The 21,285-nt window shown below is 38.5% G+C and overlaps 1 protein-coding gene across 2 annotated transcripts in view; it reads left to right on the top strand.

Moving 5' to 3' along the window:
* The window catches only part of PLA2G4A (phospholipase A2 group IVA), a 172,122-nt gene that overhangs the window by 85,190 nt on the left and 65,647 nt on the right, over nucleotides 1–21,285 (top strand). For both annotated transcript variants that reach the window (XM_010590939.3, XM_023549183.2), the window contains exons 7-8: nucleotides 1,323–1,464; nucleotides 21,012–21,148. In XM_010590939.3, coding sequence (XP_010589241.2) covers nucleotides 1,323–1,464; nucleotides 21,012–21,148 — 279 coding nt within the window. The remainder of the gene's footprint in view (nucleotides 1–1,322; nucleotides 1,465–21,011; nucleotides 21,149–21,285) is intronic.

Here is a 21,285-nt window from a genome sequence, read left to right as displayed (position 1 = left end):
TTCTGCACTGTCCTATGGGGTTGCTATGAGTCGGAATTGACTCCACAGCAACGGTTTTGGTTTTGGTTCTAATAATACATTATTGTTGTTTAAATTTGCAACTAAATTTAAAAATATTTTTCATTATAAATCAAATTTATTCTTTCGTAATCTATCTATACTTGTCTTTTGGGAAGTAGTAATTAAGGTATTATTTGTAATGATCACGTATCACTATAGAGAACATAGCCCAGAGGCTTTGCAGTATCTTCTCTCCTTTAATATTTTACAGGAAAGAAATACACTTAACTAACAGGAATGAGATTTACATTTAATTCAGTCTCAAGGGAAGAACTTAGTTTTATGAATGGCAAAGAGACAATATTGTATTCGTGATATTTTTGGTATCTACATTTTAGATTTAATCACAGTGTAGATGGTGGCTCTTTTTTTTTTTTTTTTTTTTTACTGTTTTTAAATCCAGTACTGGCATTTAGAGTTCGGCGTTAGGACCTGTCTTTTTTGTGTGAGGTATTGGTTCATGGTAGAAAGTACATCATTTTCTTGCTGTGGTATCCTGGACTAGTAACCTAACCTTTCAGAGCCTCAGCTTTCTAAAGTGTAACATGGAACTGTAATATATAATAAAATATATTGTATAGTAATGTATAATGCTTACTTTTCATAGCTTTTGTAATGATGCATATATAGGGCCTAGTGTGGTTTCCGGCTTGGTTGGAGGTATTTGAGAAATTACTGCTGCCATTATCAGAAAATAAGAATATATGATTTAAGGATTCCGAAGTCTTCAGTCTTAATTTCATTTGTGATTGTCTGAAGTCCTACCATTAGAAGCTCCTTTCTTTATCAGAAGGAATCCATTAAACAAGACAATTTATTAAGGCAATATTTCTGCAAGAAACTTCCTCAGAATATAGGCTCCTTAGGATGTTGGTATGTGTTGTGTTGGTGAGGCAGGGATGGTAGAGGGAAGGGTGGGATTTCTCGGAGAAGTAAACTTAGGAAATGCTGTACCAAACAAATAGAAACAAGCTTCTTTAATGAAGCACTCCTCAAAGCCTTTAATACAATATACATCTTATTGCTTGTTTTTTTTTCTAAAACATCTCATACACCCTGTTTTCTGAAAACATGCTGTGGAACATTCTGCTGTAAGATAATCATAATTCTATACTCCTGTTTTAGGTCTCTTCCTAGGAAATGGCTTGATTGGAGCAGAAAGCATATATTAGTGTAGCTTCTGGGGACTTGAGGGAGCTAGATTGATGATTGAAGTAAAACAAGGCTACTGGCATTGGCTCATGACTTGTTTTATTCAACAGCTCAGCCCCAGACCTTCGATTTAGCATGGCTCTCTGTGATCAGGAGAAAACTTTCAGACAACAAAGAAAAGAAAAAATAAAGGAGAACATGAAGAAACTCTTGGGTCCAGAGAATAGTGAAGGCTTGTATTCTACCCGTGATGTGAGTTGTACTTTTTCTTTATTACTTGTTATTAAAATTTAACAATAATTTTGTCTCTAAAAATGTCACCCAGATATGGTGATACTGAGATCGAGCATTATTTCTTCAGTCTTTGAAGGTGAGGTAAGTGGTTTATACGTTTTACTTGGATCCACAATCAGTGCCTGTGGAAGCAGCAGTCAAGAAATCAAACAGCGTGTTGCATTGGGCAAATTTGCTGCAAAAAACCTCTTTAAAGTGTTAAAAAGCAAAAATGTCATTTTGAGGTCTAAGGTGTGCCTGACCCAAGCCATGGTATTTTCAAATCACCTCGTATGCATGCATAAGGATGAACCGAAGAAGAATTGATGCCCTTGAATTATGGTGTTGACAAAGAATATTGAATATATGGACTGCCAGAAGAATGAATAAACCTGTTTTGGAAGAAGTACAGTCAGAATACTCCTTAGAAGCGGGATGGAAAGACTTTGTCTGGCTTACATTGGACATGTTATCAGGAGGGACCAGTCTCTGGAGAAGGACATTACACTTGGTAAAGCAGTGGGTCAGTGAAAAAGAGGAAGACCCTCAATACGATGGACTGACACAGTGGCTGCAACGATGGACTCAGGTATAGCAATGATGATGATGAGGAAGTGCAGGACCAGGCAGTGTTTTGTTCTGTTGTACACAGGGTCTCTATGAGTCGGAACAAACTTGATGACACGTAACAACATCAACAGATGGTTTATAAATGGAAAATCTTTGCACAGGTCATCCTGAATGCTGCCCATATTTTGTAATATTTATCAGATGTCATTTTTTAAAGAAGCATGTTGTCGTTTTTGTTGTTAGCTGCTGTCAAGCCAACCCCCAACTCATGGTGACCCCATGCTTTACAAACTAGAACTGCTTCAAAGGATTTTCTTGGCTGTAATCCTGTTGGAAGGAGTTTACCAGGCCATTCTTCCACAGATATGCTGGGTGTATTCAAACTGCCAACCTTTAGGTTAGCAGCCGATTGCAAACCACTTACACCACCCAGGCTCCTTTAAAGAAGCATACTTGTGCACAAATAAGACATACATTTCATTAATAAGAAAAATTTAGTCTCATATATAAGAGGATCATTGAATTTTAATAAAGAATAAAGCAAAATAACTATGAGAACTATCATTGCAGAATAAGAAGAAAATGTTATAAATTTTGGTAATGATAATACAATTAACAAAAATAAGCAAATGTGAATAAAACCAAATCCATTGCCGTCGAGTGAATTCCGACTCTTAGCAACCCTGTAGGACAGAGTAGAATTGCCCAGTAAGGTTTCCAAGGAGCAATAGTGGATTCGAACTGCCAACTTTTTGGTTAGCAGCCAAGGTCTTTACCATTGCACCATCAGGGCTCCAATTCTTCATATTTCATAGCAGGGAGTTAAAAGATATCATCCAAAAATGACCGCTGCATTTTAAAGTTTTTCGTAATCCTATTTAGGTAGAGATCTTTCAATTAAAATATTTTTGTGAACAAATATTGAAAGAACAATTCTTCCATGATATTTCCAGTATTTATTTTGAATTCCAGTATTTATTTTATAATGTGAGGAGGCTTAGTGGCACAGTGGTTAATCGCTCAGAGGCTAACCCAAAGGTCAGTGATTCGAACCCACTGGCTGCTCCGCTGGAGAAAGATACGGCAGCCTGCTTCTGTAAAGATTACAGCCTTGGGAATACTATGGGGCAGTTCTACTCTGTCCTATAGGGTCTCTATGAGTCGAAATGGACTCAAAGACAATAAGTTTAAGTTTTGGTTTCTTGTATAATGCAGTTTTTTACTATCTATCCATCCATTTATTCTTTCATCCATCCATCTATTGATCTATTGATCGATTTTTCTATTCTGAAATCTATAAAGATGAATGGCTGCAATGATGCTCATGAAATGATAATGACAGTTTCTTGTTAGTGGCATATTAGGTAGTTTTTTACTTATTTCTTTGAACTGTTCTGTTCATTGACTATTTTAAATGAACATGATTTATTGTCAGGAAACTAATAATTTAATTAAATACACAAGTAACTATATATGTACACACACCCATACATGAACACTCACTTCAGGGATTTGAGTTTATTGCTAGTTAAGGGCAAAATACAACTGGAAATGAGACATAGATTCTGAGTAGGGGCCTGAGAGACATCACCAGACCCTGCTCCGCTGCACCAGATCTGAGGCATGACATGAGAAATCTGTGATGCACTTCCAGTTGTAGCTGATTTCTAGATAGCCAGGATGCCATTAGAAAAAGGGCACCAATAACTTAATATGGATTGCTCCATAAACATCACGTCCTTCCAGTCAGCTCCTGAACACATGTTAGCAGATGGAACATAGCTTTTATTACTTGTAATAAGAAGCAGATGGTATACAACAAACAGTGCCCCTGGCTCAAAAGATGTCTGGGCAGAGTTGATGACTCTTCCATGCTCACCCAACTTTATGTCATGGATGAGGGACTTAAATGGGATAATCACAGGATATTCCAATCCCCCCTGGCTTCCAGAAACTGTCCTGGTGGATATAAAGAACTCTTCCATGCAAGCCTTCTACCTGGCATCATGGGAGCCTACCCTTTGCCAATCTCTTCCTGGCCAGGTAGGTCCGCTTAGGTGGGCTGTAAGTTTAATGCTATGTGTGCCCCACTGGTACCATGGCTGAGGAGACAAAGAAAACTTCCTTTCCCAGATATTTATATCCCTAGCCTAAGTGACTAATTGTATCTTTTAACCCTGCTAACAAACATCCTACCACACCATGCCGCCCTGACTTCCTGAGGGGGAGGTGATGTTTAGCCCAGAATTCTATCTTCTTAATCTTGCATACAAACATAAGGCCTCAGTAGGGGTGGTGGTTTGTTCTGAGGCCTAAAGATGCCAACGGGAAGAGGAATGGAGAAGACCATGGCCTACTGGCTTGTCCAAAGTATTTACTCCTCACGGGGAGCCAGATAGGCACTCCCCAACCCACATATAATTGCATATTTCCCAGTGTGTTTTTTGTGTGAGCACAGGCTGAAATGCCAGTCTGGTGATATTAGAGTGGCTCTTGATGTTGTGGGAACAAGCTCTCAGATAAGAAGCTTAGGGGAATTTTGGCTAAAAGGAAGCTAAGGAGAGAAGCGAAACCTCCATTTGAGTTTCTGTTTGAAAAAGAGACTCCCTTCAATCCTGCATGTTGCTGGTCACTGTGACAGATCCCTTGTAGAATCTGTGGTTGATTATTTTCTCAGGTTAATTGGTCTTTAAAGGCAATTCCTTTTCTACATATTATTCAGAAGTTTCTAGGTTCCTGGGAAGTGATTCTTTTTTTTTTTTTTTTATAGATAGTAAAACTTTTAGCAGTAATTCTACAATCTTCCTCTTTTTCTTCCCACTGCTTATTTGGTATTGTGATTCTTTTGGAGAAAAAAAAAAATTTCAATGTTTTTTTTTTTTTTTTTAAACTGGCTCAGCTGTCAAATGTCACTTATTGAGATAATGTGCTAAGTGCTGGAGATGAATAAAGCTGGGATGGTTAACACTCTAGTTAACAGCCATAGTTACACTCCTTGGTGAGTTTAAAGCCTAGTTGGAGAGAAAGACATTTATGCAGATAAAGCCAATGATGTGTTAAGTTCTTTAAAAAAGAGGTGTGGGTAGAGGGATGTAGGAGCTTTGAAGGTGACCCATTCTATTTCTGAGGTAGAGATGACGGGAAAGACTTCATAGAGTTGAAGACTGATAGCTGATTTAGGCCTTGAGAAATGAATTTGCTAGAAGATAGAGGAGGAAACTGATACCTCTGTGAATTCATGATCATCAGCTTCATCTGGACAACTCAGTGTTTCCCTGTTTACTTGCTTTTTGGTTCTTGGCAATGGTTATTTCCTTCTACCTCAAATGCTGGTAACCCTGGTGGCATAGTGGTTAAGTGCTACGGCTGCTAATCAAAGGGTCAGCAGTTCAAATCCACCAGACACTCCTTGGAAACTCTACGGGGCAGTTCTAGTCTACTCTGTCCTATAGGGTCGCCATGAATCAGAATCGACTTGACGGCACTAGGTTTGGTTTGGTTACCTCAAATGCTGACCCATCCTCTGCTCCTTACACAACTGATGGAGTTACCTCCTAGTTGTAGAGAAATTAAGTCATCTGATGAGAAATTGTTCTTTTCTTGCCATCACATGGACCTATTCCATAACCTATAAAGATCCTCTGCAACTTCTTTCCTATTTCAGTCAAGGAAGTATCCCCCCACCCCCTTCTTTTTTCTCAGACGTACATCCCTATCAGCTATGGATCCCAAGCCATTATCATTACCAGTTACTGTTGAGTCTGTTCCAATTAATGACAACCCTGTGTGTGTCAGAGTAGAACTGTGCTCCATAGGGTTTTCGATGACTGACTTTTCAGAAGTGGATCATCAGGCCTTCCTTCTGAGGTGTCTTTGGGTGGACTTGAACCTCCAATCTATCAGTTAGCAGCTGAGTGTGTTAACTGTTTGTACCACCCAGGGACTCCAAAACCAAAAGAATAAGACCAGACCTATTGCCATCGAGTCGATTACAACTCACAGAGAGACCCTATAGGACAGAATAAAACTGTCCCATGGGGTTTCCAATGCTGTAAATCTTTACAGAAGCAGACTGCCACATCTTTCTCCTTGTGGAGTGGCTGATGGGTTCGAGCTGCTGATCTTCCGGTTAACAGCCAAGTGCTTGACCACTGTGCCACCAGGGACACTAAACCTCTATTAAAAACCGCAAAATAGCAATTGTTCAACCCACCCATCTTATTCCCCATGTATACTGTAAACTTCTACCTCTCTATGGTATACTTCCTATAAATATCTAAGCATGCTCTAAACTCCCCTGTTAAAAAAAAAAAACAAAAAACTCCCTAAAGTCTACATTCCTTTCTACCTTCTACTTTATCTGTGCCTTTGTTTTAACAAACATCTCTACGGTTTTCTACACAAACTCATTCCATTTCCTCACTTTCCTCAGACTTCAGCCCTCATTGTTCTACTGCAGCTACTCCCCTGGTTACCAGTACACACTAATAAACACAAAAGTCACTGTTCTGGCCTTACCTGACTTGACCTAGCAGTCACAAATGACAAAAATTTCCCTACTTACAGAAATGTTTCCAACCCTTGACTTGCTTACTCCCTTCTCCTAGTTTTATCATGCCTCTTTGGTTTCCTTTAACAGATCTTCCTCCTCTTTAAATATAAGAATTCCTCAAGACTCAGTACCAGGCGGTCTTCTTTCCTCATTCTATTTGTTCTTAAGTGATTTCTGTCTCCCCCATGGTGCCCTTCATCACCTATATGCTAAGAACTTTCACATTTATATTAACAACTTAGAACCTCCCTTCTGAGCTTCAGACGTGAATACCTATATACCTACTCGATATCTTCACCTATATACCTTGTGATATTTCACACTCAGCTTGTCTAAGTCTGAACATTAAATCTTCCCCTTCAAAATTGCTTTACCTTCATCAATACCTATCTTAACCAAAAACCAAACCCACTGCCATCTGGTCGATTCCGACTCGTAGCAACCCTATATACCTACCTTATTGAATGATATTATTTACCCATTTGCCAGTATGAGACACTCGACAGTCTTCTGTAACATCTCCCTCACTTTACCCCTTCCCAAATCTACTCTGTAATAAAGAGATTACATCTCCTAAAACAAAACAATAAAAAAAATGAAGCAAAGTGCCCTGGGATACACCCATGTTAATCTATGTGACTTGCTACCACTCTAGTTTAAACACACCACCATCCACGCACACCAGCTATATTATAAAAGCTTCCTAACCTCCAGTCACATCTCTGTGTCTCTACTTGTGCCTGCTCTCCTTCTTCCCATTTCCCCCTTACACTGAATGATCTTTTAAAGAGTGATCTTTAAAAAAAAAAAATCTGATTATCAATCCCAGGCTGAAAGTTTTTCCTCACCCCACAAATTTTCATCTCCATTTTGCCAGTTCATCCCAAATTCACTACACTCCCTTGTGCAAGATGTCTGTGCAGAATTCTTTTCCAACAGGAGTGCTTCCCATACCTTGTTTTTTCTCATTGCACTATGCACTCCTCACCCATACTTCTCCTCTTCCCATCTCAGGCCCTTTTCAACTAACTAATCTCCTCCCATTCTTTTTTTATCTCTGTCTATCTATCTGTCTATCTGTCTATCTGTCTATCTGTCTATCTGTCTGTCTGTCTGTCTGTCTGTCTGTCTGTCTGTCTATCTATCTATCATCTATCTATCATCTATCAATCATCTATCAATCTATCTATCTATCATCTATCTATCTATCTATCTATCTATCTATCTATCTATCTATCTATCTATCTATCTATCTATCATCTATCTATCTATCTATCTATTTTTTATTGGACTTTAGATGCAGGTCTACAGAGCAAATTAGTTTCTAGTTAAACAATTAATATGCATATTGTTTTGTGATAGTGGTTGCCAATCCCATGATATGTCAACACTCTCCCCTTCTCAACCTTCAGTTCCCCATTACCAGCTTTCCTGTCCCCTCCTGCCTTTTCGTCCTTGCCTCTGGGCTGGTGTGCCCATTTAGCCTTGTTTTGTTTTATGGGTCTGTCTAATCTTTGGCTGAAGGGTGAACGTCTGGAGTGACTTCAGTGCTGAGTTAAAAGGGTGTTCAGGGGCTGTACTCTCAGGGTTTCTCCAGTCTCTGTCAGACCAGCAAGTCTGGTCTTTTTTTGTGAGTTAGAATTTTGTTCTACATTTTTCTCCAGCTCTTTCCGGGATTCTCTATGGCGATGCCTGACAAAGCAGTCAGTAGTGGTAGCTAGGTATCATCTAGTTGTGCTGGACTTAGTCTCGTGGAAGCTTTGGACTAATCTTTCCCTTGTGTGTTTGGTTGTCTTGTGTCTCCCTTGACGCAGATGGGGTGAGACCAGTGGAGTACCTTAGATGGCTGCCCACAAGCTTTTAAGACCCCATCCCCTCCCATTCTTACTCAGCTCATAGGTAACTTCTTCTGAGACTCTCTCCCTCACCAAGCCTCCCCCCTCCCACCCAGTCTAAGTTAGGTCTCTCAGTTATATCCTCTTATGGCACATATATGCACTTTACCTTCTCAGCATTCACCACAATTGTATTTAAAAAATACTTGTGTAATTGTTCATTTAATGTCTGTTTTCTTCTTTAGAATGTAAGTTTCAAGAGAATAAGGCAATATCTGTCTTATTCATGTCTATATCCCTAGCACCTAGCATAGCTTCTAGCACATGGTAGATCCTCAGTGAATATTTTAAGAGTTCAGGGAAGGGCTTTCCAAACTGTTATGGATTGAATTGTGTCCCCCAAAAAGATATGTCGAAGGCCTAATCCCTCTGTGAACATGACCTTGTGTGGGGAAATAGGGACTCTCTTTGAAGATCTTATCAGTTATGTTAATGAGGCCATACCACAGCAAAGTGGGTCCTAATCTCTTCTGAGTGGTGCTTTGTAAAAACCACCAGACAGGGAGAAAAAGTCACACACAGGGGGGACACCAAGGATTGCTGGCATCGACTAGAGGCTAGGAGAGATGAGATGGAATTCATAGTTCCACTCTCAAAACTCTTGGGAAAGACATGAATTTGGGGAGGGGAACAGAAGGCAGAGTATTATAAATTAAGTTGTGTTCTCCCCCAAAATATGTCAATGTCCTAATTCCACACCAGTGAATGTGACCTTGTTTGGAGAAATAGGATTTTTCTTTGCTTAAGGTTACCAGTTAAGTTAACAAAGTCACACCAGAGTAGGGTTGGTCCTAATCCTAATCCATTCTGAGTAGTGTTTTATATTTGAGAAGGACAGACATTGGCACAGAGTCACCTGAGAGGGGGGAGGGGGGTGATAGACACCATGTGATGACAGAGACAAATGTATCTACAAGCAGCAAAAGAGGGATGAGCGAGTGTACAGGTAGAGGCAGTTGTTTTGCAGTACATTCATGGGATGCATTAACTAAAGAGAGGGATTGGGTATAGAAAAAGAAGATTGCCAGTATCAGGTCATTAGGAAGGACCCTAGGTTGAGGAGAAGGTTTCAATGAGGAGAAGACGCCCATTTTGGACTGCTGAATTAGAAACGTAAGACGAGACATATGGATGCAGGTGTCCAGTTGGTCTCTGTTCTTAGATTCTTCTTTTCAAAAGGCAACTGGGGTAGATGGGAAGGAGAGGGAATGGAGGACTCAAAGCTTAGGGGACACTGAGCTTCTGTTAAGGATGACGATATACTTTGGGAAAGGGGAGGGGTTGAATGACGTGATGGACATAATTAACGTCACTGGTCTGTGCATGTAAAGATTGTGAGAATGTCAGAAGTTTTATTACATATGTATTTATCACAATAAGAAAAAAACGAACAAAAAAATGATTTTCTGCTATAAGTTATAGAGTTCTGAGACACTCCCCCTCTGAAAAGGAGTATTAGCAGGTTTCCTGGGAAATAGAATTTGAGTTAGTATTCCCTCAAATGACGGTATATTGACTTTTAGTCAGCAGATGGGAAATGAGGTAATTTTGCCTTCTCTCTAGGATATCCTTTAAAAATATTAAACTCATATGTTTGGAAGTCATTTCTAGAATTAAGACTTTTTTTGTTGCTTTAGTTTTAGTCTGGATTTCTTTTTCTTGGCAAAAGCAGTGTATTTACCACCACCCATTCCCATGAAAAAATAACATTTTTTCAGTTTATTTTAATCCCAGGCCAAGGGGCTGTTCTGCCCGCACTTCCCTTGCTCCCTGCTAAGATCTTTACTTTCTATTCAGTAGTGGTCAATTGGCCTCCCTGAGGTGTGGAAGAGTGGGCTGTGTAGCAGCTGTGAAAAGAAAGCGAGTGGTTCCACTCAAGTCTGAATGCAGAGACTGTGCTTCTCTTGTTCTCAGACAGTTCCCCAACAAACAGACAGCTATGAGATTAGGGCCTAAATGTTGAATTAAAATGTTGAATGAATTTGGGTTGTAGGAATCTGGGTACATTGCTTAACCTCTGTGCTTTGCTTGCAAAATGAAGGTAATGTTTCTTATTGGGGTGAGGGGGTGAGTACTAATGCTAGCAAAGAATTCAGTACCGTGTACAGGGCATATAGTAGTTACACAGTAAACTAATAAACCAAAAACAAACAAACCAACAAATAAACAAACGAACCAGTTGCTTTTGAGTCATCTGACTCATGGTGAGCCCATGTGTGTCAGAGTAGAGCTGTGCTCCATAGGGTTTTCGATGGCTGATTTTGGGGCACTGGGTAGTATACTCCTTTTAGTCCCTACGTGGAGCAAATGGTTAACGCGTTTGCATGCTAATCGAAAGGCTGGAGGTTTAAGTCTACCCAGAGAGGTGCCTTGGAACCCCTCGTGGCATAGTGGTTAAGTGCTACGGCTACTAACCAAAAGGTTGGCAGTTCAAATCCACCAGGTGCTCATTGGAAACTATGGGGGCAGTTCTACTCTGTCCTATATGTCCTATAGGTTTGCTATGAGTTGGAATCGACTTGATGGCAGCAGGTTTTTTTTTTTTAGAGGTGCCTCAGAAGAAAGGCTGGGGGTCTACTTCTGAAAAATTAGCCACTGAAAGCCCCATGGAGCGCGGTTCTACTCTGACATACATGGGGTCACTCTGAGTTGGAGTTGACTCAACAACAATGGTGTTTTTGGTTTAGTATACTCCTTGGTGCTGCTGTTTTGGGACATAACACCCCAGAGAAATAATTGTCACACTTAATAATACTTTGGTTTTCCTGCTGGGAGAGTAAATTAGTCAAGAAGGTAAGGATTCTAATAACCCAAGTGTTTTATTCTCCTAAGCACAAAGTATTTTTAAATTTATCGATTTTAATCATGTGGATGGAAGTCTTTCTAGAATATACAATTTCTTGCCTCAGATGGAACTAATTTGAGTTTTCTTATGTCCGCTTCTTAAATTATTGCAATCAACTGCCATTTCCTCACACTCCATGTGTCCCCTTGAAATAATTCCTTCAAACCACCTTTTTTTTTTTCAAACTTGTTCTGGAATTCAAAACTTAAAACCAAGCTCGTTGTTAGAATAGTATCCCTAATTGTGTAATTTTTCCATGAATAAGGGCTGAGATATTTCCTCTGTGCAAAATATATGAAGTTTTGTGTATGGGGATTTTTAGCATACTTTAATTGTTCAGAGGACATGCCTTTACATTTTCCTGTTCTAAAATGTCTTTAAAGAGCCCTGGTGGCACAATGGTTAAGCTCTCAGCTGTTAATCAAAAGGTTGGTGGTTCAAACCCACCAGTCGTTTTGTGGAAGAAAGATGTGGCAGTCTGCTTCTGTAAAGACTACAGCCTTAAAAACCCTATGGGGCAGTTCTACTCTGTCCTAAAGTTTTGCTATGAGTTGGAATCAGCTCAAGAGCAATGGGTTTTAAAATAGCTTTTGGTCACATGCCATTTTCCAATTTCAGGGTCTTTTATGAAGTGAGATGCTTCTCTACATGAGATGCTACTCTACGGTCGGTCTCTATGACCCCTAGTATCTGACCACAACAGAGCAAAGCTGATTGTGGGACTAAAATACGTTATTTGAGTAGTGGGGAAATGACATTTTACTCCAACCGTCATCAGAGAATGAAAGAGAAAATGCTTCCTTTCAGGGTAGACTATAAGGATAGAATTTAAGTATAAGCAAACAGATGGTTTTGGATGAAAATAGAAGAGTAAATTGGGCCTTCAATAATTTATTCTCTGGGTGCTTTTCTGTATTTAAGTCTGTCATGAGTTAAGTGAAAGACTTCAGAAAAAAGAGACCATCCAGTGAAAGAAGAGCAGGAGGGAAAAACAACTTCTGAAGGAGACAATAGAACTTAACTTTGAGTTTGTCAATAATAATGATTATTTCGTTGTTTATGCTGTTTCCTTCATCTAGAATATTCTCCCTCTCTTTTCCACCTTGATTTTGACAATGCCACTTTGTATCATTAGTTCTTGTTTCCCTGTTAGATTATAAACATTGAAGGGCAGACACCGTAGGACTCTGTAGTGGACCACAGGAAAAGAACTGATAAGATGTGGGCTTCCAAGTCCTTTCAAGGACTCAAGAGGTAGAGCTGGATTCTTTTCATGTCAGGTAGTTAGGTAGTCAGGTAGGATGTGAACACCCAAGGAATAAAGCAGAGCTAGAACCTGAGTTAGAGAGATGTCCAAGTGGCCTCGAGGGTTATCCCTTGTGAGGGGCCCAAAAGGCAGGTGACTACTTAGGTATAGAGAGCTGTTTGAGAAACAGAATCAGGGAAAGGAGGGCAGGTACAAACATGTCAGGAGCAATGAAGAAGGAGGACTATGAGGATAGGTGCTAGATTTATTTCAGCTATTGTTGGTTTATTTTTAAAAATCAAATTGGCATCGCCTGAAGCAAATGACTCGGTTTAAAGGGCCAAGGGTCAAATGAAAAACACAATTTAATAACAATGATATATTCTAATTCCATTTAAACTTATTTTTTAAATTTTGTATGTGAAATTATAAATATCCTGGCAAAAATTATAATTAGGTAGAAATGAAATGAATATATGCTACTTTTTCTACACTTGCTTAAGCAAACCAAGTCAATGAATCCCCTGACTTTGTATGCAGAGGTGCTCCCTAAGTCCCTGAGCTGAATGCTAAACAGAATCTGGGTAGGGCTGGTGTTGGACAGCGGGTGTGGGAGGCAAAACTCACTGTAGGACTTAACCGTTTCCACAGTTCAAGCCGCCGTATCTGCTCCTAGAATTGGTGATACTGTGAAAATACACCGGGAAATTATTAAGCTCGATAATTGCCATTTTTGCTTCTGTGTTTCACTCCAAAAAAAAAAAGAAAAAGAAGGGATACACAAACAAGCCATTTAAAGCACAGTTTTAATATTGGGATAATCATGTAATAGTGATTAACCATTTAATCTTTGAAAAATACAAACTATTTTTTTTTGGTTTTCTTGCAGTTTTTTTTTTTTTTTATGCTAAGGGTTGACTCTAATTTCCAACCCAATTCTAATTTCCAGCCCTTTTAGAGATTGGCAGGAAGTTGCCAAGTAAGGGTTGAAAAATTAGATCTCAGACACCTCTTTGCAGGCACGTTCAGGTGGTCTAGGTTTCTGCTTTTGCGTGGGTTGGGGAGGGAGGTGGCACTTTGGAAAACTGACTTGCAGCAAACATGGAAGTAGAAAGGGTTGCTCTTTAACATTTTGTCACAATTTTTTCTCCAAACTGGCAAGAACATATGCATGACTTGAGGGCCAACTAGAAAGAGCACATGGGGATAACTTCCATAATGTGGAGATGGAGGTACAGACATCATCATTCTTTTTTTTTTTTTTTTGCCTAATCTTTTTTTAAGCAATAATTACAAAAACAACCACATAATAATTCAAATGATTATGGTTACCTACCTCTCATACTGGAGCCCTGGTGGCTCAGTGGTTAAGAGCTCAGCTGCTAACCAAAAGGTCAGAAGTTCAAATCCACCAGCTGCTCTTCGGAAACCCTTTGGGGCAGTTCTACTCTCTCCTATAGGGTTACTATGAGTTGGAATCGACTTGATGGCAGTGGGATCTATGATCATAATGAACAGGCAGTGTAGGAAATTCTAATTCTTCTTAAGCTGTTTTGACTCACAATTCCCAGCTTTCTTAGAAATATAAAATGTTTAATCACCTTAACTAGGTATATTAAAAAGTGATTGAATAAAATATTCTAGGTTAATGTATTATCAAATACTTTATTGTAAAATGAATTTTTGTATAATATCATTGAGAATCACCTCTAAGGTAAAAAAAAAAAGTGTTCTTTGTATTTTTGATACTTTTTGTGCATCATCTTTAAGACTTGATAGCTTAAACAGAAGCTTGCTACAGAATTTTACTTTGCCCCTTTAAAACATGAAACGGTACCAAGGAGACAAGTATCTCTATACAGTTGTCAGATCTTAAAATTTGTGGGGAAAAAAAAAACCCATGAGCATTGCAGCATTATCTTTGTCACGGGAGGAAATTAATAATGTCTGTATATCCATGTATCAAGACAGTTTAATCAAAAACACAGGGTTTTTGGTAAATGAGCATTCATTTCCTGTAATCATCTGAGAGAAGTATGAGAAATATTATTAATACAATTTTATATGCAATACTAGTGCTTTTAGGTCTATTTATGACCTAAAATCTGTCAACATTCTTTTCGTTTGTTTTAGATTTAGAACCAGGACTAACAGCTGTATCTTATCACTCCCTAATTATTTCTTTGAAAATTATTTCAGAATGACCGAGATTATTGAACATCTAAATTTAGTCTTCATTTATTGTGTAATATTGTGCTGATATCATTTGAAGTGATACATGAATGCGAATATAATTTGGCTGAGCATTTTAATAGCTTTCTCAGTAAAGGTTGTTCCTTCCTTTCTTCACATTGGCAAAGTGGAAGGAGCATGAGTTTTGGGGGCAGTCGAACCTCAGCTCAGTCCTGGTCCTACTGCTCGTTAGCTGTCTATACTTGGTGGACAAGATATTCTGTGAATCCAACTCCTCATTTGACAAATGGAAATAATAACACTTCCTTTGGAGGGCTGGGAAGATTAAATGAAATAATTTATGTGAAAGTGCCCATGAGAATGCCATGTGCACAGTAGGTTCTTGATAACTCTAAACTTCTTTAAAAAAAAACAAAAACAAAAACAAGACACATTAATTTTTAGAGTAGTTTTAGGTTTACAGAAAGATTGTGTAGAAAGTACCGGGAATTCCCACACACCCCTTGTCCCCTCGGCACACAGTTTCTGCTGTTATTAATATTGTGTGGTACATTGGTTACAGTTGATGAACCAATATTGATAGATCATTAACTGAAGTCCATAGTTTACATTAGGGTCTACTTTTTGTGTTGTACATTCCTATGGGTTTTGACAAATACATCATGTCATGCGTCCACTGTTACAGTATCATGCACAATAGGCTCATTGCCTTAAAATGCCCTCTGATCCATCTATTATTAGTCTCTTCCTTTCTTTTTTATCATTAATAAACATTTATAATTTTATAGTTTTTTCATTCATGCTTCATATGAGTTATGGAATCTAGAATCATTATAGCAAAAAGTTTCAAGTCCGTTTAGTTCTACCCAATATTTTTCCGTATGAGTATACCAAACCCAAAGAGGACTTTCTTTGCTTCAAGCCACAAAATTGGCTGTGGGCAGAACAGAGGATATTTGTTTTCAGAGACAGAGAAACAGCTCTGGAGTCTGACAGACTCGCTTTGAATCCGCAGCCACCGCTTTCTAGCTCTGTGACAAGGGACAAATTATCTCATTTTTGAAAATATTTAGAACAACTATTCTTCTATGCTTTATCTATAAAATTGGCATAGTAATAGATATTTTATAGAGTTTCGAAAACTAAATAATGCATGAAAAGACTAATCCATGCTTAATAAATGAAGGTAATTATTATCTGCACACTTATTCAATTACTTTATTATTCTGTTTTTATGTACAAATATCTGACATTTTCTTTTAGCTGCAATCTGGGTAGCTAACAGTCTTACCTAAAAAACCCTTGTTAAGAATTACTTTAAAGCAATAATGAGAACGATGGGTCATATAACACATGAATTCCAGTTTAATAGGTGGTTGTTTCCAGAAAATTCCTAAGAACACAAATTAAGCATTTATAATTATGTGTTGGGCTATTGGCTCATGAAGAAGGATATGTGGACAATTGTTTACCCAGAATTCAAGGTGGTCTTATGTTCAGTAATCCAGTGTCTCTTGTTAAATCTCTTCTGAACAGCCCAGTCTGTGTTTTGAGTGTTAAGATGAACAGTGTAATCTGTTACTAGGAATTATTTTTAATTATTCCAAACTACCAATATATATATATTTTTTACCAATATTAGGCTTAATTTTATTAATATTATTATTTTACAATTCCTCTTCTTCCTTTATATCTGCTGAATGCTAAACCTTATTGTGTTGCCTCTTCCAGAGAATTTGCATTTTATTTATTTAAGAAAAATTTTATTGTACTTTAGATGAAGGTTTACAGAACAAACAAGTTTCTTATTAGACAATTAATACATATATTGTTTTGTGACATTGGTTGCCAACCCCACGACATGTCAACAGTCTCCGCTTCTCAACCTTGTGTTCCTCATTACTGACTTTCCTGCCCCTCCTGCCTTCTCGTCCTTGCCCGTGGGATAGTGTGCCTATTTAGTCTCATTTTGTTTTAAGGGCCTGTCTAATCTTTGGCTGAAGGGTGAACCTCAGGAAGACTTCATTACTGAACTGTAAGGGTATAGGGTCGGGGGGCGGGCATACTCTCAGGGTTTCTCCACTCTTTTTCAGACCAGTAAGTATGGTCTTTTTCTGTGAGTTGGAATTTTGTTTTACATTTTCTCCAGTTCTGTCTGGGACCCTCTATTGTGATCCCTGTCAGAGCAGTCAGTGGTGGTAGCCAGGCGCCATCTAGTTGTACTAGACTCAGTCCAGTGGAGGCTGTGGTAGTTGTGGTCTATTAGTCCTTTGGACTAATCTTTCCCTTGTGTCTTTGGTTTTCTTCTTTCTCCCTTGCTCCAGGTGGGGTGAGACCACTGGAGTATCTTAGACGACTGCTCACAAAACTTTATGACCCCAGACTGAGCTTAATGTTATTTTTAATAATATAATTTTATAAGTAACCTAACCAACAGGCCCAAATATTTTTAAATATAAACAACTTTCCTCTTCTACAGTATCAACTCTGACATTTTTTTTTCCTCAAAGCTGTTCATAATCTTATTTTTCCAAACTCCTTAGTCTACTTCCCACAACAATAGTAAGACTGATTTGCTGGCTCCAAAATCACATACCTTTTCCGGTTTACGGCCTGACCTTAGGTCCACCGTTTGGCATGTAGCAATGATAAACGTTTAATATTATTATTATTATTACTGCACTGCCTATAAACTCAACACATATTCGAGGCTTAACTCAAATCCCTCATCCTTGTTCTAACTTCCTAAATTTTTATCTGTCTTCCTGGCTACTACCGTTGCACTTAATGCTGTATTGTATTCCATTCACCCACTTTAGTACCCACTGTGGTTTCCTAGCTTATTTTGGTCCCTCCAGACAGCTTCTAAGCATTTACAGATTTTACTTTATTCACATATTTTAAATCTGCGTTTGAGAACATCATTTTCATATAAATAGATGCAGGTTCAAAGCAATTGAAATTGTGCTGTTACACTGAATGTAAGCGACCATGCTTTCAAGTCTGAGGTCTTCAGTTTTCATCCAGTTTGATGCCTAGTGTCTTTCGATTTGAGGTCTCTCAGTGCTAGAGAAAATAGTCCTGGATTAGAAATTCAGTCCCAGATGTCCTTCCATTTACTGGCTTACCCCTGAGAAGACTCCCTTTTCTATATATGAGTGTTATAGGATCTTTTTGGTCCTTCTAGTTCTAAACAATGCTTCCATGAATATATGTGCATCACATTGCTAAGTGGGTTAGGTTACTTGGAGCACAGTGTATCCATGCTGTGTATTCAGCATTTCTGAGGTCAAGTGTGGTGTTCAGCTTGGCTCCCTGCCATGTGATCTTTTCCTGGTCCACGGCAGCATCATCTTCTAATGACCGAAGCCAGAAACCCTAACAATCTGACCATACTCCTTATGCTTTTTACTGCTAACATCAAATCAGTCACCAAGTGTTAAAGATTCCACTTGTAAAAGTATCTTGATTCTATCTCACTTCTCATACACTTAGCTTTAGGGGTACAAGAGAGGAGGGAGCATTGTTCCCCTGCTGATGTCTCAGAAGAAAAATTATTAGAGATATGATTAAAACAAACAAACAAAAACCTTTCTCATCAAGTCAATTTGGACTCATAGTGACCCTATAGGACAGAGTAGAACTGCCCCATAGGACTTCCAAGGAACAGCTGGTGGACTGCCAACCTTCTGGTTAACAGCTGAGCTCTTTAACCACTGCATCACCAGGGCCCCCGCCATATGTTAGAGCTATCAAAAGTACTTGATATCATCTATGCATATTGAGAATTGTGTGTTTATTTCGCAAATTAGACATTTTCACTGAGGCAGAAAATAAAACCTGAAAACAATACAACTATTATTTTATTACTTAACTATTATTTTGATATCACTTAAGTCTTTGACACTCCAATCACAATATCTCCACTCAAATGAGGTTCTACCTTCCCTCACATGAGTTTGTTCATTTCATCTCTTACAAAGCTTTGGATTGCTTCATGCTCTATCTTTTGCTTCATCTAAAATTTCTTCCTTGATTAATTGTTGTTAGTGGAAAACAATGTCAAATAAAATACTTCCTCTCACCCGAGAAAGCTGGCTATACTTCCGTATCAGCCTCTGTCTCTCCAGTGAACGTTCCCACCGGCTCCCCCCCTTTTGGCCTGCTGTCTTCCTTGTCTCTCCCCACTACCTTGCCATCTACAGGCTGACAATTTTCTTAGGGGATTTTGGATTATACTCACCATGGCCCTGATATTCTTGGGCAGTGGTTATAAAATTTTTGGCCTCAGAACCACTTTACATTCTCAAAACAAACAAACACAAAACAAAACACACACACACAAAACTTTGAAAACTTCAAAAATACTTTGTTTATGTGGGTTATATCTATCAATATTTACCATATTAAAGATTAAAAATGAAAAAAATAAATATTTATTTTAAATAATAGTAATAAATCCATTATATTTTAACATAAATAACATATTTTATGAAAATAACTACATTTCCTACCCTCCCTCAAGTAGTGAGAAGAGCAGCATTGTTCTATATTTCTGCAAGTATCTTTTTTGTCTGGCTTATATCTCCTTCTGCATTCAATCAGTTGCAATATTACAGCTCATTCTTCTCTGGAAAATTCCATTTGGACTTATGAGTGAATTAGAGAAAAAAGGCAGAGAATGTCTTACAGTTATTGTGAAAATATTTTTAGCCTCATGGATTTGGTAAAAGTGATGCATACTTTGAAATGCATTTCCGTAGGGATAGAAAAGCAACCAGCTCTCTTAGGCAATAATGGTTAGGGATCACGGAGAGTATGACAACTTCAAACCCAAAACCAAAGCCAGTGCCCTCGAGTCGCGACCCTATAGGACAGAGTAGAACTGCCCCATAGAGTTTCCAAGGAGAGCCTGGTGGATCTGAACTGCCGACCCTTTGGTTCGCAGCCGTAGCACTTAACCACTACGCCACCAGGGTTGTCATATGACAACTTCACTACCCCCAAATAAATAAACAAACACTTGCATGCTTTTTTCACATTACAGCCAGTCTGTCTCCTTCTCTATCTCCTGTTGGTGACTAATGATGCTTCTACTGTCAGAGTAGCCTTTTTCCCTACTCCGAACTGTCCCTGTGGAATATCTACCCATCTTTAAAATTAAGCTCCTGCTTCCCCTTTTTTGGTCTGTGAAGCTTCCTTAACCCCTGGAATTGCTCTGATGAGACTTGACCACACCCCCCAAAATCCTCATACTTCCTCCAGCCTCTAGTACTTTATTGTAGTGAGGCATAGTAGCATTCGCCTGGATTCAGGAGTTAAACTCCTAAGGTTTGAATCCTTATTCCACCACTTATTGGTTGTAGGACCTCGGACTCGTTTGAAAGATGTTGGCTTCCGAGTCTTGGTTTCCTCATTTGTAAGATGGAAACCCCATAGGGCTTTTGGGGAAGATTAAATGAGGGAATTTCAGTAAAAGGCTAAGAAAGTCCCTACCAAATAGTACGTGTTCAGTGAATGTCATCTATCACTATAGTTATTATTGTCACAGTTATTATTTTATTTTTGCCTCATATAAATCAACCATATTGCCCAGATCCACCCACAATGCCTGATACACAGAGGCTACTTAATCAATTTTACTGAATGAATTAAAAAATGAATAGAGTCTCTAGGTATTATTAAGTTGATCAAGTGCTTTTTTATGGCTGGAATAATAGAATGTATTTTGAAATAAGTCAGCATAAAGGAGCAGTAAGGTTTCTGGACCGAGAATAAGAAGGCAAGGTGCTTGTTCAACTCCAGATTACCAGCTGATTTTAGGCAAGTAATGCTACCCTTTTGGAACTTTCATCTGTAAAATGGACAGATAGTTCTGTTCTGCTCACCTTACTAGATTCTGAGGGGATAAAATAAAACAGTGTGCCTGAAAGCAAGCCAAAAACTACAAGATGTCGAACAAATATAAAGTGTTATTGTTGTTGTTAGTGATGGATAGTGTAAGTTGGTCATTTTAATAATGTCTGCTTCCCAATAAACATTGATTCTTGATTTTCTCATATGAAATGTTGTTTTTTTCTTTAAAAAATTAGTTAGCATCAAGGTATGAATGAAATTACAGCCCTTTACAATAAATGTGGAATGCACAATATAAAACTTAGGACTAAAAGGAAATATATTTATGATTTTTACTTTGCATGTGAGCTCTTTGTTTTATCATCCCAGGTGCCTGTGGTGGCCATATTGGGCTCAGGTGGGGGCTTCCGAGCCATGGTGGGCTTCTCCGGTGTGATGAAGGCACTGTATGAATCAGGGATTTTGGATTGCACCACCTACATTGCTGGTCTTTCTGGCTCCACATGGTTAGTATGCATTTTTAAAATTATAATATTTTATTGTGTTTTCAGTGAAAGTACACGTAGCAAATTAGGATCCCATTTAACAATTTCTATACATATTGTTCAGTAACATTGGGTACATTTTTCACAATGTGTTAACA

The sequence above is a fragment of the Loxodonta africana genome, chromosome 25, assembly GCF_030014295.1.
Source record: "Loxodonta africana isolate mLoxAfr1 chromosome 25, mLoxAfr1.hap2, whole genome shotgun sequence".
Lineage (NCBI taxonomy): Eukaryota > Metazoa > Chordata > Mammalia > Proboscidea > Elephantidae > Loxodonta > Loxodonta africana.
Note: the sequence above shows the minus strand (reverse complement) of the source record. Positions and strands in the feature narration are given on the sequence as shown.